This window comes from Phytophthora cinnamomi, assembly GCF_018691715.1.
Source record: "Phytophthora cinnamomi strain GKB4 chromosome Unknown Contig53, whole genome shotgun sequence".
Taxonomy (NCBI): Eukaryota; Oomycota; class Peronosporomycetes; order Peronosporales; family Peronosporaceae; genus Phytophthora; species Phytophthora cinnamomi.
Window position 1 is genome coordinate 2958634 of NW_027150986.1, and position 15898 is coordinate 2974531.

Here is a 15898-nt window from a genome sequence, read left to right on the forward strand (position 1 = left end):
GTGGACACGAAGACAGCTCAATTGATGCTGTTCACTTTTGGATATTTTTTCCTCCCTTCGACACGCTATTGGCTGGCCCTCCACATACAAACGCCAAGTACAACCTGATGCTGACCTCGTCCGTCAGAGGCTGTCACTATTGAATCTTCCCCCAAGAGCTCAAGTCCAAGTTAAGCCCCTCGAACACGATGGCCACCCCCACGCACAAGATGAAGTACCGCTTCCTGGGCAACTCGGGCCTGCTGGTCTCGCGCCTGTCGTTCGGCAGCTGGGTGACCTTCGACACGCAGCTCGACTTCGAGAAGGCCTACAGCATCATGGAGCACGCGTACAAGCAGGGCGTCAACTTCTTCGACAACGCCGAGGTGTACGCCAACGGCCAGTCGGAGCTCATCATGGGCAAGGTGGTGAAGGCCGGCATCGAGCGCAAGCTCTGGAGCCGCGAGGACCTGGTGATCAGCACCAAGCTCTTCTTCGGCACCAAGTCCGGCCCCAACGACGTGGGCAACAGCCGCAAGCACATCGTAGAGGGCATGAAGGCGTCACTCAAGCGCTTCGACCTGGACTACGTGGACCTGGTCTTCTGCCACCGCCCCGACCCGGCCACGCCCATTGAGGAGACCGTGCGCGCCATGAACTTCCTCATTGAGCAGGGCTGGGCCTTCTACTGGGGCACTAGCGAGTGGTGCGCCAAGGACATCATCGAGGCCTGCGAGATCGCCGACCGCCTCGGCCTGATCCGCCCCGTGTACGACCAGCCGCAGTACCACATCCTGGAGCGCTCGCGCGTCGAGTATGACTTCGACGTGCTGTACAAGAAATACAACTACGGCCTGACCACGTGGTCGCCACTGGCGTCCGGCATCCTCACGGGCAAGTACAGCAAGGGAATCCCCGAGGGCTCACGCCTGTCGATGCCGTCGTACAAGCAGATGCTGTCGAACGGCCTGGAGGAGAAGGTCGCCAAGGCCGACAAGCTCGCCGAGGTGGCCAAGGAGGTGGGCTGCTCGCTGGCGCAACTGTCGATCGCCTGGGTGGCGTCGAACCCGCACGTGTCCACGGTGATCCTGGGTGCCACGAGCATCAAGCAGCTAGACGAGAACCTCAAGGCGCTTGAGTTCGTGGACAAGATCACGCCCGAGGTCCGCGAGAAGATCGACGCCATCGCCGACTTCAAGCCCAAGCTTGTGCCCCAGGCTGAGCCGTTCGTGATCAACCTGCGCCAGAAGTGGCTGTAAGTGTCGTTTCCAGTCATGTTTGTCGGCGCGCGCAGAGCCCCTGAGCTTAAATGGCGGGCTTGCTGACGTAGGGCTGGGTAGCCCAGCGATAAAGCATCTGCATCGAAATACCGGTGTTTGTTATCAAAAATACACGAAGTGCATGCGCAACAGTGTGAATTGTGGGGTTGTGTCCGAATCGATGTCTGACGAAGGACATTATATTGGCTAGCTCAAGCCGTCTCTGCTTTCCTTGTGTTCCTCTTCCCGACAAGTGTCTAGAAGAAGCGGTTCATTCCTCAACTCACCTAGTCAAGAACAGCATGAGCCAAGTGATCCAGCACCCGCGTACTTGTAAGGGCGAAAAGCTCAGGTCGACAGGCGATGCAGGCCGCTGCTGGGCGGCAAGGGTGCCACCCTGTGCCAGGTAGCGCGTCACGGTGTTGATCTGGATTGGCCAGCACCCCGGGGGTGTGCCAAGAATTCTGCGTAGTGGGCGGACACCTACCCGACGACTTGATAGCCGAGGTCAGGTGAGATGCTGGTGGCGTCGCGCTGGTCTCTCAGATGAAGGAGACGTCATGTTTGAGTCAGATTTCAGCGGCGCAAAGACGTCCATGTCCAGGGGGATCGGTACGCCCGGCCGTTTGCGGATGAAATGGAGACGTGGGTCTGGACGCCGAGGTCGCCAGCGCGCGGCATCGTGCGGGTCGAGGCACTTTGCCACCGCCGTTTGTGTTTGCGGTGCAGATCGGAGACGGAGCGCTTGGGCTTGTCCGGTGTCGCTCAGCGTGAAGGCCTTGAGCCGACCGGAGATGACGCGCATTAGAAGGTCGCCGCGGATTCTCGGGACGCGAGGGGTGAGTCGATCATAGGCTGGCGCTTTGTCGTCACCAAGGCAAGACGACCGGCGTCGTCGCCATAAGGTGCTTGACTTCCTCGCGCCGAGAGCTCCGCGGCGACCTGCGCAAGACGCCCGAGGTGCGAATGTGAGGCTGCTGCGCGACGACTCAAGATCCGGGGCGCTTCTAGGCTAGCACCAAGTGCGCAGCTTGGCACTAAGTCGACGGGCTCTGCAAAAACACGCCGCGACCGAACTTCAACGGTCTGTTGAGTCCATTTCTAAAGAGTGTGTTTCTAAAGGAGATTTAGAAACGAACTTTTCGGCGGTCGACCTGGATCTTGGACAGCCGCTGTCTGCAAGTGCAGGCCTCAGTGGTCTGAAGCAAAGCTATCTACCGGAGCTGTCTACAACGCAACTCGGTTTGTTTTCGCTGTGTGCATTGGGGCGGTCGATCGATGACAGTCTTGGAGGCCCTACGTGCGTTGTTGGCGGCGCCCGCTCGGTTCTGCTTGGAGATCGCTACGCAGACGCGCGTGGGCTCCAAGCAGCCGCTGCTTGGATTGCTAACACTGTGTTGGCGGGTGGACATCGCGCCGAAAACGAGCACTGCCGCATGCTCCATCACCGACCCGCGCTCCGATCTCGAATCGTCGACACTCGTTGCACCTTGCACCGTGCACATTGACGTGTCGAAATTGCGCGTGCCTCGGTTCCACCCTACATTGCCCTGCGAGTACCACCACCGTTGAAATGTAATGTATCAACACGCTGGTCGCACGTCCATAACCATTGACCATCGACACCTTGCTGCTATCGTGACGGGGTCGCGTCGTCGCGTCCTTATTCTCTCGTTGTTGAGTACATACTTGACTTATCGAGGATCAGGCAAGCCACACACTGTGCCAGCGTATAGTACAAAGAAGCCTTCTCCTAGCGAACCTCGCGTATGCAGGACCTGTACTAAAAACTATTTTGTATGCATCCATTGAATTCACCGCCAGCGCTCATTAAGATCAATACCAACAACGTGCAAGCAGGCAGCGAATGCAGGCCCTCAATGCTGCGATACAAAACCTTGCCAGTTTCACAGCAATACACAACCGTGTGCTGCCGGTTCAGGAAATGCATAAATGTACCAACATTTCGCGCTAACACAAATATAACTTGCTCAAGACTACAGCAGCTAAATGCTGCATCAATTGGACACCACGAACCGATTTACGATGAAAGGCATCAGCGTGCACTGATTGAACCCACAGTGCCGGTGGCAATGCAGTGAACGCGGTCAAAGTCAAACAAGTTGCTGCGATACAAAACCTTGCGGGTTTCATTGCAATACACAACCGTGTACTGCATGTTGTGGGAAAGCATAAATGTGCCAACGATACCAGCTTATCGAGTGATGCTCAAACATCTAACACACCACACACCTACCGATGCCACGACTGCCCCTTACTTCCAATAAACAATTCGTGTTTAGATTCAATGCGCAGCGATAGCAGCCGCCCCAACTATACGACAACTACACTGCCTGGACGTGCACACATGCACAAACGCACAAACGCACACGAGCGCCTCATACGTGCTTGCTATCTTCGCGAGGCTGGCCTCTCTTGTCTTCTTGTCTCGCTCTCGTCATCACTCAAGTAGTGAGTGATGTAATGGTCATCGCCTACGCACCGGACACGGGCGAGCTCTTCTTGAGCTTGAGCGCCGCCTGCGCAGCCGCGAGACGCGCGATCATCACGCGCATCGGGGAGCACGACACGTACTTGAGGCCCACCTTCTCGAAGAACTCGATCGACTGCGGGTCGCCGCCGTGCTCGCCGCAGATGCCCAGCTCGATCTTGGGGCGCGTCGCGCGGCCGCGCTCCACGGCCAGGCGCACCAGCTCGCCCACGCCCTCCTGGTCCAGCGTCTCGAACGGGTCCTTCTCCAGCACGCCGTGCTTCACGTAGTAGGACAGGAACTTGGCCTGCGCGTCGTCGCGCGAGATACCGAACGTCATCTGCGTCAGGTCGTTCGTGCCGAACGAGAAGAACTCCGCCACCTCGGCCAGCTTGCCGGCCTGCAGCGCGCCGCGCGGCACCTCGATCATCGTGCCCACCTTGTAGTCGAAGGACTTGCCGCGCTTGCCGATGACGTCCTGCACCACCGACTTCACGAGCTTCACCTGCTGCTCCAGCTCCTCGAACGAGCCCACGAGCGGGATCATGATGTGCGGGTGCACCGAGATGCCTTCGCCAGCCACCTTGACGGCGGCCTCCGCGATGGCCTTGGCCTGCATCTCCGTGATGCCCGGGTGTACGATGCCCAGACGGCAGCCACGCAGACCCATCATCGGGTTGGCCTCCTTCAGGCCGGCCAGGCGGGACTGCACCGTCGCCTTGCTCACCTTCATCTCCTTCGCCAGCGTCTCGCACAGCTCCTCCAGCGCGCTACCCTCGTGCGGCAGGAACTCGTGCAGCGGCGGGTCCAGCATACGGATGGTCACCGGGAGGCCGTCCATGGCGCGGAAGATGCCTTCGAAGTCGCCCTGCTGGAACGTGCACAGCGCGTCCAGAGCCTCCTGCTGCGCCGGCGAGTCCAGCTCCACGGCGCCGATCATGCGTCTCACGGCGGCGATACGCTGCGCAGAGCTGAAGAACATGTGCTCCGTGCGCGTGAGGCCGATGCCCTGCGCGCCGTGCGCGCGAGCCTCGCGGGCGTCCTCGGGCGTGTCCGCGTTCGTGAACACCTCCATGCGGCGGTGCGCGTCCACCCACTTCATGAACTGCGCCAGGTCGCCGCTCATGGCAGCCTTCTGCAGCTCCTGCTCGCCCTTGATCACCTCGCCCGTCGTGCCGTTCACGCTGATGTAGTCGCCCTCGCGCAGCACCACCTCGGCGCCGCTCGCCGTGTGCACGCGCATCGTCTTGCTGTTCGCGTCGATCGACAGCGCGCTGCAGCCGCACACGCACGGCTTGCCCCAGCCACGGGCCACCACGGCTGCGTGCGACGTCATGCCGCCGCGAGACGTCAGGATGCCCTCGGCCGCGTGCATGCCGCCCACGTCCTCGGGCGACGTCTCCTCGCGCACCAGCATGACGTTCTCGCCGCGCGCGAACCACGCCTCGGCGTCGGCCGCCGTGAACACGATCTTGCCCACGGCCGCGCCCGGAGACGCCGGCAGACCCCGGCACAGCACGTCCTTCTGGTACCCCTTCTCGTTGGCGAAGCTCGGGTGCAGCAGCTGGTCCAGATGGCGCGGCTCCACCAGCATCACGGCCTCTTCCTCCGTGATCAGCTTCTCGCGCCACATGTCCACGGCGATCTTGAGCGCGGCGGGGCCCGTGCGCTTGCCGTTGCGCGTCTGCAGCATGAACAGCACGCCGTCCTGCACCGTGAACTCCGTGTCCTGCACGTCCTTGAAGTGCGTCTCCAGCGTGTGCACGGTCTCGTCCAGTTGCTTGTACACGGTCGGCATCTTCTGCGCCAGCTCCGAGATGGGCTGCGGCGTGCGGATGCCCGCCACCACGTCCTCGCCCTGCGCGTTGAGCAGGAACTCGCCGTACAGCTTGTTCTCGCCGTTGGCCGGGTTACGCGTGAACAGCACGCCCGTGCACGACTGGTCGTTGATGTTGCCGTACACCATGGCCTGCACGTTCACGGCCGTGCCCTTGAGCCCCGTGATCTTGTTGATCTCGCGGTACTTGACAGCGCGCGGGATGTTCCACGAGCGGAACACGGCCTCAATACCCATGCGCATTTGCTCCCACGGGTCCGACGGGAACGAGCGGCCGTGCTTCTCGTACACCTTCTTGTACTTGTGCACCAGCTCCTTGAGGTCGCTGGCCGTCAGCTCCACGTCGAACGTCACGTGGCGCGCCTGCTTCATGGCCGACAGCTCGGCCTCGAAGTCGTCGTGCGGGATCTCCAGCACCACGTCGCCGAACATCTGCAGCAGACGCCGGTAGCAGTCGAACGCGAAGCGCTCGCCGCCGCGCTTGGCCACGCCCTTGACGATCTCGTCGTTCAGACCCAGGTTCAGCACCGTGTCCATCATGCCGGGCATCGAGATGGCCGCGCCGGAGCGCACCGACACCAGCAGCGGGTTGGTCGCGTCGGCGAACGTCACGCCCAGCGTCTTCTCCATGAGGTGCACGCCCTTGCGCACCTCGTCCATGAGGCCGTCGGGCAGGCGCCCGCCCACGGCGTAGAATTCTTGGCACACCTCCGTCGTGATGGTCAGTCCGGGCGGCACGTTCACGCCGTTGCGCGCCATCTGGCACAGGTTGGCGCCCTTGCCGCCCAGCAGCGGCTTCATGCTGCCGTTGCCCTTGCTCTCGCCCTTCACGAACGTGAAGACGCGCGGGTGCTGCAGCACTTGGCTCATGCTTGCGGGGAGGGGGTTCTTGTAGCTTGTAGCTTGTTCTTGGTTGGGTTAGTTGAGGAATGAGCTTGGTCCGCCGGCCGATTGCCACGATGGCCCGGGACCCAGAGCGTGAGAGAAACGTGGGTTGCTTGGCGGCTTTCGAAGATTTGGGTCGGCGTAACGGCTCCGGCGTGTCAAACCTGGCGCTTGGACGTAGATTGATGCTGATTGGCTGGCGACCGAGAACGGTGGTGACCTAGACCCGTGTCGACTTCCGCTTAAGTCGACGCATCTCGTCTATGCTGCGGCGTTGAAGATGGCTTTCCAGGTTGAAGTGGCGTAGACGAGGCGGTTTCTGGTCACGCCTTGTCTACCACGCGACTACCGCATTTCAATTAGAAATCGCGGATCCGCTTTAGAAACGAAGCTTTCCGGTGGTTGACGACATCGCGCATCGCCGCGGAGCAGTGCGCAATGTAGGTCCAGCCACGCTGGACTTGCCAGCCCTGTAGTGAGCGAACAGATGTCAGTTCGGGGCGGCGGTGCGCTCGAGACCCGCGCTGCGGCGGAAGCCACACAGACACGCCGCCAGGCTGCTGGTCATCGCATACTAACCGCATTGCAACCTTTGAAGCGCGCGTGTCTGCGCGAGGCTGCTCCGATTTTCGAAGGCTAACGGTGGCCTCCGACCAAGCGGCGAAGTGTGCGTACGAGTGTACGTGGCGTGCTGTAGCTGGATCGGGGTCGTAGCGCAGGCTGCGCTCGGCCTCACTCATGACGCGCGCTGGTATGTGGAGATCGCTGGACGTGTGTAGCTCGCCAGCAGTAGCTACAAAGGAGCTAGCAAGTAGCGAGTAGTGCAAGGTTGACTTGGTTTCGAACTTTCGCTAGTAGCAGCTACTGTAGCTGTCGATAGCAGCGTGGCCGTCGGCTACACCGCCGTTGTTAGTTAGCGCTCGAGGATACGCATGGCTGTCGTCACCAAGCAGGTGCGCTCGATGTCAAGGACCGTTGGCGATTACTAAAGGCTGTGGAAGCGAGCCGCAGCACCCGATTGCCTTGCGCTTATTATGTGGAGCTGAGATTCGCATCATTGCCCACTTCCATGTTGAAGTGCGTCCTGCACAGAGAGACGCGCCGCGAAAACCTACGTACCGGCGGAGAACGTGTGGTCCTAGACTTCTAGCTTCGAAGTCAACATCGAGCGCCGACAAAGAACAACAAGCTGTCATTTGCTCGTGAAAGTTGCAACTAGCTGTAACCTCGGGTTCCTCCCCCCGACAAGTGTCTAGAAGAAGCGGTTCATTCCTCAACTCACCTAGTCAAGAACAGCATGAGCCAAGTGATCCAGCACCCGCGTGCTGGTAAGGGCGAAAAGCTCAGGTCGACAGGCGATGCAGGCCGCTGCTGGGCGGCAAGGGTGCCACCCTGTGCCAGGTAGCGCGTCACGGTGTTGATCTGGATTGGCCAGCACCCCGGGGGTGTGCCAAGAATTCTGCGTAGTGGGTGGACACCTGCCCGACGACTTGATAGCCGAGGTCGGGTGGGATGCCGGTGGCGTCGCGCTGGTCTCTCAGGTGAAGGAGACGTCATGTTTTGAGTCAGATTTCAGCGGCGCAAAGACGTCCATGTCCAGGAGGATCGGTACGCCCGGCCGTTTGCGGATGAAATGGAGACGTGGGTCTGGACGCCGAGGTCGCCAGCGCGCGGCATCGTGCGGGTCGAGGCACTTTGCCACCGCCGTTTGTGTTTGCGGTGCAGGTCGGAGACGGAGCGCTTGGGCTTGTCCGGTGTCGCTCAGCGTGAAGGCCTTGAGCCGACCGGAGATGACGCGCATTAGAAGGTCGCCGCGGATTCTCGGGACGCGAGGGGTGAGTCGATCATAGGCTGGCGCTTTGTCGCCACCAAGGCAAGACGACCGGCGTCGTCGCCATAAGGTGCTTGACTTCCTCTCGCCGAGAGCTCCGCGGCGACCTGCGCAAGACGCCCGAGGTGCGAATGTGAGGCTGCTGCGCGACGACTCAAGATCCGGGGCGCTTCTAGGCTAGCACCAAGTGCGCAGCTTGGCACTAAGTCGACGGGCTCTGCAAAAACACGCCGCGACCGAACTTCAACGGTCTGTTGAGTCCATTTCTAAAGAGTGTGTTTCTAAAGGAGATTTAGAAACGAACTTTTCGGCGGTCGACCTGGATCTTGGACAGCCGCTGTCTGCAAGTGCAGGCCTCAGTGGTCTGAAGCAAAGCTATCTACCGGAGCTGTCTACAACGCAACTCGGTTTGTTTTCGCTGTGTGCATTGGGGCGGTCGATCGATGACAGTCTTGGAGGCCCTACGTGCGTTGTTGGCGGCGCCCGCTCGGTTCTGCTTGGAGATCGCTACGCAGACGCGCGTGGGCTCCAAGCAGCCGCTGCTTGGATTGCTAACACTGTGTTGGCGGGTGGGCATCGCGCCGAAAACGAGCAGTGCCGCATGCTCCATCACCGACCCGCGCTCCGATCTCGAATCGTCGACACTCGTTGCACCTTGCACCGTGCACATTGACGTGTCGAGATAGCGCGTGCCTCGGTTCCACCCTACATTGCCCTGCGAGTACCACCACCGTTGAAATGAAAGCACCAACCCGCTGGTAGCACGTCCATGGCCATTGAACATTGACACCATACTGCTATCATGACGGGGTCGCGTCGCCGCGTCTTTATTCTCTCGTTGTTGAGTGCATGACTCATCGAGGATCAGACATTGCCAGCGTATGGTACAAAGAAGCCTTCTCCTAGCGAACCTAGCGTATGCAGGACCTGTAGTAAAAAAAATATTTGGTATGCATCCATTGAATTCACCACTAGCGCTCATTAAGATCAATACCAACAACGTGCAAGCAGGCAGCGAATGCAGATCCTCAATGCTGCGATACAAAACCTTGCCAGTTTCACAGCAATACACAACCGTGTGCTGCCTGTTGTGGAAATGCATAATGTGCCAGCGATATCAGCTTATCGAGTGATGCACGAACATCTAACACGCCATACACCTACCGATGTCCACGACTGCCCCTTACTTCCAATAAACAATTCGTGTTTAGATTCAATGCGCAGCGATAGCAGCCGCCCCAACTATACGACAACTACACTGCCTGGACATGCACACATGCACAAACGCACAAACGCACACGAGCGCCTCATACGTGCTTGCTAGCTTCGCGAGCCTGGCCTCTCTTGTCTTCTTGTCTCGCTCTCGTCATCACCGAAGAAGTGACGTGATGTAATGGTCATCGCCTACGCACCGGACACGGGCGAGCTCTTCTTGAGCTTGAGCGCCGCCTGCGCAGCCGCGAGACGCGCGATCATCACGCGCATCGGGGAGCACGACACGTACTTGAGGCCCACCTTCTCGAAGAACTCGATCGACTGCGGGTCGCCGCCGTGCTCGCCGCAGATGCCCAGCTCGATCTTGGGGCGCGTCGCGCGGCCGCGCTCCACGGCCAGGCGCACCAGCTCGCCCACGCCCTCCTGGTCCAGCGTCTCGAACGGGTCCTTCTCCAGCACGCCGTGCTTCACGTAGTAGGACAGGAACTTGGCCTGCGCGTCGTCGCGCGAGATGCCGAACGTCATCTGCGTCAGGTCGTTCGTGCCGAACGAGAAGAACTCCGCCACCTCGGCCAGCTTGCCGGCCTGCAGCGCGCCGCGCGGCACCTCGATCATCGTGCCCACCTTGTAGTCGAAGGACTTGCCGCGCTTGCCGATGACGTCCTGCACCACCGACTTCACGAGCTTCACCTGCTGCTCCAGCTCCTCGAACGAGCCCACGAGCGGGATCATGATGTGCGGGTGCACCGAGATGCCCTCGCCAGCCACCTTGACGGCGGCCTCCGCGATGGCCTTGGCCTGCATCTCCGTGATGCCCGGGTGTACGATGCCCAGACGGCAGCCACGCAGACCCATCATCGGGTTGGCCTCCTTCAGGCCGGCCAGGCGGGACTGCACCGTCGCCTTGCTCACCTTCATCTCCTTCGCCAGCGTCTCGCACAGCTCCTCCAGCGCGCTACCCTCGTGCGGCAGGAACTCGTGCAGCGGCGGGTCCAGCATACGGATGGTCACCGGGAGGCCGTCCATGGCGCGGAAGATGCCTTCGAAGTCGCCCTGCTGGAACGTGCACAGCGCGTCCAGAGCCTCCTGCTGCGCCGGCGAGTCCAGCTCCACGGCGCCGATCATGCGCCTCACGGCGGCGATACGCTGCGCAGAGCTGAAGAACATGTGCTCCGTGCGCGTGAGGCCGATGCCCTGCGCGCCGTGCGCGCGAGCCTCGCGGGCGTCCTCGGGCGTGTCCGCGTTCGTGAACACCTCCATGCGGCGGTGCGCGTCCACCCACTTCATGAACTGCGCCAGGTCGCCGCTCATGGCAGCCTTCTGCAGCTCCTGCTCGCCCTTGATCACCTCGCCCGTCGTGCCGTTCACGCTGATGTAGTCGCCCTCGCGCAGCACCACCTCGGCGCCGCTCGCCGTGTGCACGCGCATCGTCTTGCTGTTCGCGTCGATCGACAGCGCGCTGCAGCCGCACACGCACGGCTTGCCCCAGCCACGGGCCACCACGGCTGCGTGCGACGTCATGCCGCCGCGAGACGTCAGGATGCCCTCGGCCGCGTGCATGCCGCCCACGTCCTCGGGCGACGTCTCCTCGCGCACCAGCATGACGTTCTCGCCGCGCGCGAACCACGCCTCGGCGTCGGCCGCCGTGAACACGATCTTGCCCACGGCCGCGCCCGGAGACGCCGGCAGACCCCGGCACAGCACGTCCTTCTGGTACCCCTTCTCGTTGGCGAAGCTCGGGTGCAGCAGCTGGTCCAGGTGGCGCGGCTCCACCAGCATCACGGCCTCTTCCTCCGTGATCAGCTTCTCGCGCCACATGTCCACGGCGATCTTGAGCGCGGCGGGGCCCGTGCGCTTGCCGTTGCGCGTCTGCAGCATGAACAGCACGCCGTCCTGCACCGTGAACTCCGTGTCCTGCACGTCCTTGAAGTGCGTCTCCAGCGTGTGCACGGTCTCGTCCAGTTGCTTGTACACGGTCGGCATCTTCTGCGCCAGCTCCGAGATGGGCTGCGGCGTGCGGATGCCCGCCACCACGTCCTCGCCCTGCGCGTTGAGCAGGAACTCGCCGTACAGCTTGTTCTCGCCGTTGGCCGGGTTACGCGTGAACAGCACGCCCGTGCACGACTGGTCGTTGATGTTGCCGTACACCATGGCCTGCACGTTCACGGCCGTGCCCTTGAGCCCCGTGATCTTGTTGATCTCGCGGTACTTGACAGCGCGCGGGATGTTCCACGAGCGGAACACGGCCTCAATGCCCATGCGCATTTGCTCCCACGGGTCCGACGGGAACGAGCGGCCGTGCTTCTCGTACACCTTCTTGTACTTGTGCACCAGCTCCTTGAGGTCGCTGGCCGTCAGCTCCACGTCGAACGTCACGTGGCGCGCCTGCTTCATGGCCGACAGCTCGGCCTCGAAGTCGTCGTGCGGGATCTCCAGCACCACGTCGCCGAACATCTGCAGCAGACGCCGGTAGCAGTCGAACGCGAAGCGCTCGCCGCCGCGCTTGGCCACGCCCTTGACGATCTCGTCGTTCAGACCCAGGTTCAGCACCGTGTCCATCATGCCGGGCATCGAGATGGCCGCGCCGGAGCGCACCGACACCAGCAGCGGGTTGGTCGCGTCGGCGAACGTCACGCCCAGCGTCTTCTCCATGAGGTGCACGCCCTTGCGCACCTCGTCCATGAGGCCGTCGGGCAGGCGCCCGCCCACGGCGTAGAATTCTTGGCACACCTCCGTCGTGATGGTCAGTCCGGGCGGCACGTTCACGCCGTTGCGCGCCATCTGGCACAGGTTGGCGCCCTTGCCGCCCAGCAGCGGCTTCATGCTGCCGTTGCCCTTGCTCTCGCCCTTCACGAACGTGAAGACGCGCGGGTGCTGCAGCACTTGGCTCATGCTTGCGGGGAGGGGGTTCTTGTAGCTTGTAGCTTGTTCTTGGTTGGGTTAGTTGAGGAATGAGCTTGGTCCGCCGGCCGATTGCCACGATGGCCCGGGACCCAGAGCGTGAGAGAAACGTGGGTTGCTTGGCGGCTTTCGAAGATTTGGGTCGGCGTAACGGCTCCGGCGTGTCAAACCTGGCGCTTGGACGTAGATTGATGCTGATTGGCTGGCGACCGAGACCCGTGTCGACTTCCGCTTAAGTCGACGCATCTCGTCTATGCTGCGGCGTTGAAGATGGCTTTCCAGGTTGAAGTGGCGTAGACGAGGCGATTTCTGGTCACGCCTTGTCTATCACGCGACTACCGCATTTCAATTAGAAATCGCGGATCCGCTTTAGAAACGAAGCTTTCCGGTGGTTGACGACATCGCGCATCGCCGCGGAGCAGTGCGCAATGTAGGTCCAGCCACGCTGGACTTGCCAGCCCTGTAGTGAGCGAACAGATGTCAGTTCGGGGCGGCGGTGCGCTCGAGACCCGCGCTGCGGCGGAAGCCACACAGACACGCCGCCAGGCTGCTGGTCATCGCATACTAACCGCATTGCAACCTTTGAAGCGCGCGTGTCTGCGCGAGGCTGCTCCGATTTTCGAAGGCTAACGGTGGCCTCCGACCAAGCGGCGAAGTGTGCGTACGAGTGTACGTGGCGTGCTGTAGCTGGATCGGGGTCGTAGCGCAGGCTGCGCTCGGCCTCACTCATGACGCGCGCTGGTATGTGGAGATCGCTGGACGTGTGTAGCTCGCCAGCAGTAGCTACAAAGGAGCTAGCAAGTAGCGAGTAGTGCAAGGTTGACTTGGTTTCGAACTTTCGCTAGTAGCAGCTACTGTAGCTGTCGATAGCAGCGTGGCCGTCGGCTACACCGCCGTTGTTAGTTAGCGCTCGAGGATACGCATGGCTGTCGTCACCAAGCAGGTGCGCTCGATGTCAAGGACCGTTGGCGATTACTAAAGGCTGTGGAAGCGAGCCGCAGCACCCGATTGCCTTGCGCTTATTATGTGGAGCTGAGATTCGCATCATTGCCCACTTCCATGTTGAAGTGCGTCCTGCACAGAGAGACGCGCCGCGAAAACTTACGTACCGGCGGAGAACGTGTGGTCCTAGACTTCTAGCTTCGCCTAAGTCAACATCGAGCGCCGACTTAACGGTACATGTAGACGAGTTAGACTTGGTGTAGGAGTTTCCTAGGATTATAGACTGGGGATTTTATCTGTTGCGGTTGGGCAGTACAGTAAAGCATTGGCGCGGTAAATTGACACCTTGCTGACAGCAAACCACCGAAGGCTGACAAAGAACAACAAGCTGTCATTTGCTCGTGAAAGTTGCGACTAGCTGTAACCTCGGGTTTCTCCCCCCGACAAGTGTCTAGAAGAAGCGGTTCATTCCTCAACTCACCTAGTCAAGAACAGCATGAGCCAAGTGATCCAGCACCCGCGTGCTGGTAAGGGCGAAAAGCTCAGGTCGACAGGCGATGCAGGCCGCTGCTGGGCGGCAAGGGTGCCACCCTGTGCCAGGTAGCGCGTCACGGTGTTGATCTGGATTGGCCAGCACCCCGGGGGTGTGCCAAGAATTCTGCGTAGTGGGTGGACACCTGCCCGACGACTTGATAGCCGAGGTCAGGTGGGATGCCGGTGGCGTCGCGCTGGTCTCTCAGGTTATCCTGGGGGATCGGAGCGCGCGGTGATTGCAGCTGAAATGGAGACGGTGCTAAACGTGGGTCTGGACGCCGAGGTCGCCAGCGCGCGGCATCGTGCGGGCCGAGGCACTTTGCCACCGCCGTTGTGTTTGCAGTGCAGATCGGAGACGGAGCGCTTGGGCTTGTCTGGTGTCGCTCAGCGTGAAGGCCTTGAGCCGACCGGAGATGACGCGCATTAGAAGGTCGCCGCGGATTCTCGGGACGCGAGGTGGGAGTCGATCATAGACTGGCGCTTTGTCGTCACCAAGGCAAGACGACCGGCGTCGTCGCCATAAGGTGCTTGACTCCCTCGCGCCGAGAGCTCCGCGGCGACCTGCGCAAGACTCCCGAGGTGCGAATGTGAGGCTGCTGCGACGACTCAAGATCCGGGGCGCTTCTAGGCTAGCACCAAGTGCGCAGCTTGGCACTAAGTCGACGGGCTCTGCAAAAACACGCCGCGACCGAACTTCAACGGCCCGTTGAGTCCATTTCTAAAGAGTCTGTTTCTAAAGGAGATTTAGAAACGAACTTTTCGGCGGTCGACCTGGATCTTGGACAGCCGCTGTCTGCAAGTGCAGGCCTCAGTGGTCTGAAGCAAAGCTATCTACCGGAGCTGTCTACAGCGCAACTCGGTTTGTTTTCGCTGTGTGCATTGGGGCGGTCGATCGATGACAGTCTTGGAGGCCCTACGTGCGTTGTTGTCGGCGCCCGCTCGGCTCTGCTTGGAGATCGCTACGCAGACGCGCGTGGGCTCCAAGCAGCCGCTGCTTGGATTGCTAACACTGTGTTGGCGGGTGGACATCGCGCCGAAAACGAGCACTGCCGCATGCTCCATCACCGACCCGCGCTCCGATCTCGAATCGTCGACACTCGTTGCACCTTGCACCGTGCACATTGACGTGTCGAAATTGCGCGTGCCTCGGTTCCACCCTACATTGCCCTGCGAGTACCACCACCGTTGAAATGTAATGTATCAACACGCTGGTCGCACGTCCATAACCATTGACCATCGACACCATACTGCTATCATGACGGGGTCGCGTCGCCGCGTCCTTATTCTCTCGTTGTTGAGTACATACTTGACTTATCGAGGATCAGGCAAGCCACACACTGTGCCAGCGTATAGTACAAAGAAGCCTTCTCCTAGCGAACCTCGCGTATGCAGGACCTGTACTAAAAACTATTTTGTATGCATCCATTGAATTCACCGCCAGCGCTCATTAAGATCAATACCAACAACGTGCAAGCAGGCAGCGAATGCAGGCCCTCAATGCTGCGATACAAAACCTTGCCAGTTTCACAGCAATACACAACCGGTTCAGGAAATGCATAAATGTACCAACATTTCGCGCTAACACAAATATAACTTGCTCAAGACTACAGCAGCTAAATGCTGCATCAATTGGACACCACGAACCGATTTACGATGAAAGGCATCAGCGTGCACTGATTGAACCCACAGTGCCGGTGGCAATGCAGTGAACGCGGTCAAAGTCAAACAAGTTGCTGCGATACAAAACCTTGCGGGTTTCATTGCAATACACAACCGTGTACTGCATGTTGTGGGAAAGCATAAATGTGCCAACGATACCAGCTTATCGAGTGATGCTCAAACATCTAACACACCACACACCTACCGATGCCACGACTGCCCCTTACTTCCAATAAACAATTCGTGTTTAGATTCAATGCGCAGCGATAGCAGCCGCCCCAACTATACGACAACTACACTGCCTGGACGTGCACACATGCACAAACGCACAAACGCACACGAGCGCCTCATACGTGCTTGCTATC

The 15898-nt window shown here is 60.3% G+C and overlaps 3 protein-coding genes across 3 annotated transcripts; 1 reads left to right on the forward strand and 2 right to left on the reverse strand.

Annotated features, from left to right (window-relative positions):
- Positions 1–188: 188 nt before the first annotated feature.
- Positions 189–837, forward strand: IUM83_00850 (Voltage-gated shaker-like K channel, subunit beta/KCNAB; the record flags this gene model as incomplete). The annotated part of the gene is made up of 2 exons (XM_067924655.1): positions 189–748; positions 819–837. 2 exons carry the CDS (start codon positions 189–191, stop codon positions 835–837), a joined length of 579 nt encoding a protein of 192 aa, XP_067788881.1.
- A 2896-nt stretch (positions 838–3733) lies between these two features.
- IUM83_00851 (pyruvate, phosphate dikinase) lies at positions 3734–6436 on the reverse strand (the record flags this gene model as incomplete). The annotated part of the gene is made up of 1 exon (XM_067924656.1): positions 3734–6436. The coding sequence occupies one exon, from the start codon at positions 6434–6436 to the stop codon at positions 3734–3736; it is 2703 nt and encodes a 900-aa protein (XP_067789244.1).
- Positions 6437–9686: 3250 nt separating this feature from the next.
- IUM83_00852 (pyruvate, phosphate dikinase) lies at positions 9687–12389 on the reverse strand (the record flags this gene model as incomplete). The annotated part of the gene is made up of 1 exon (XM_067924657.1): positions 9687–12389. The coding sequence occupies one exon, from the start codon at positions 12387–12389 to the stop codon at positions 9687–9689; it is 2703 nt and encodes a 900-aa protein (XP_067788882.1).
- Positions 12390–15898: the final 3509 nt, after the last annotated feature.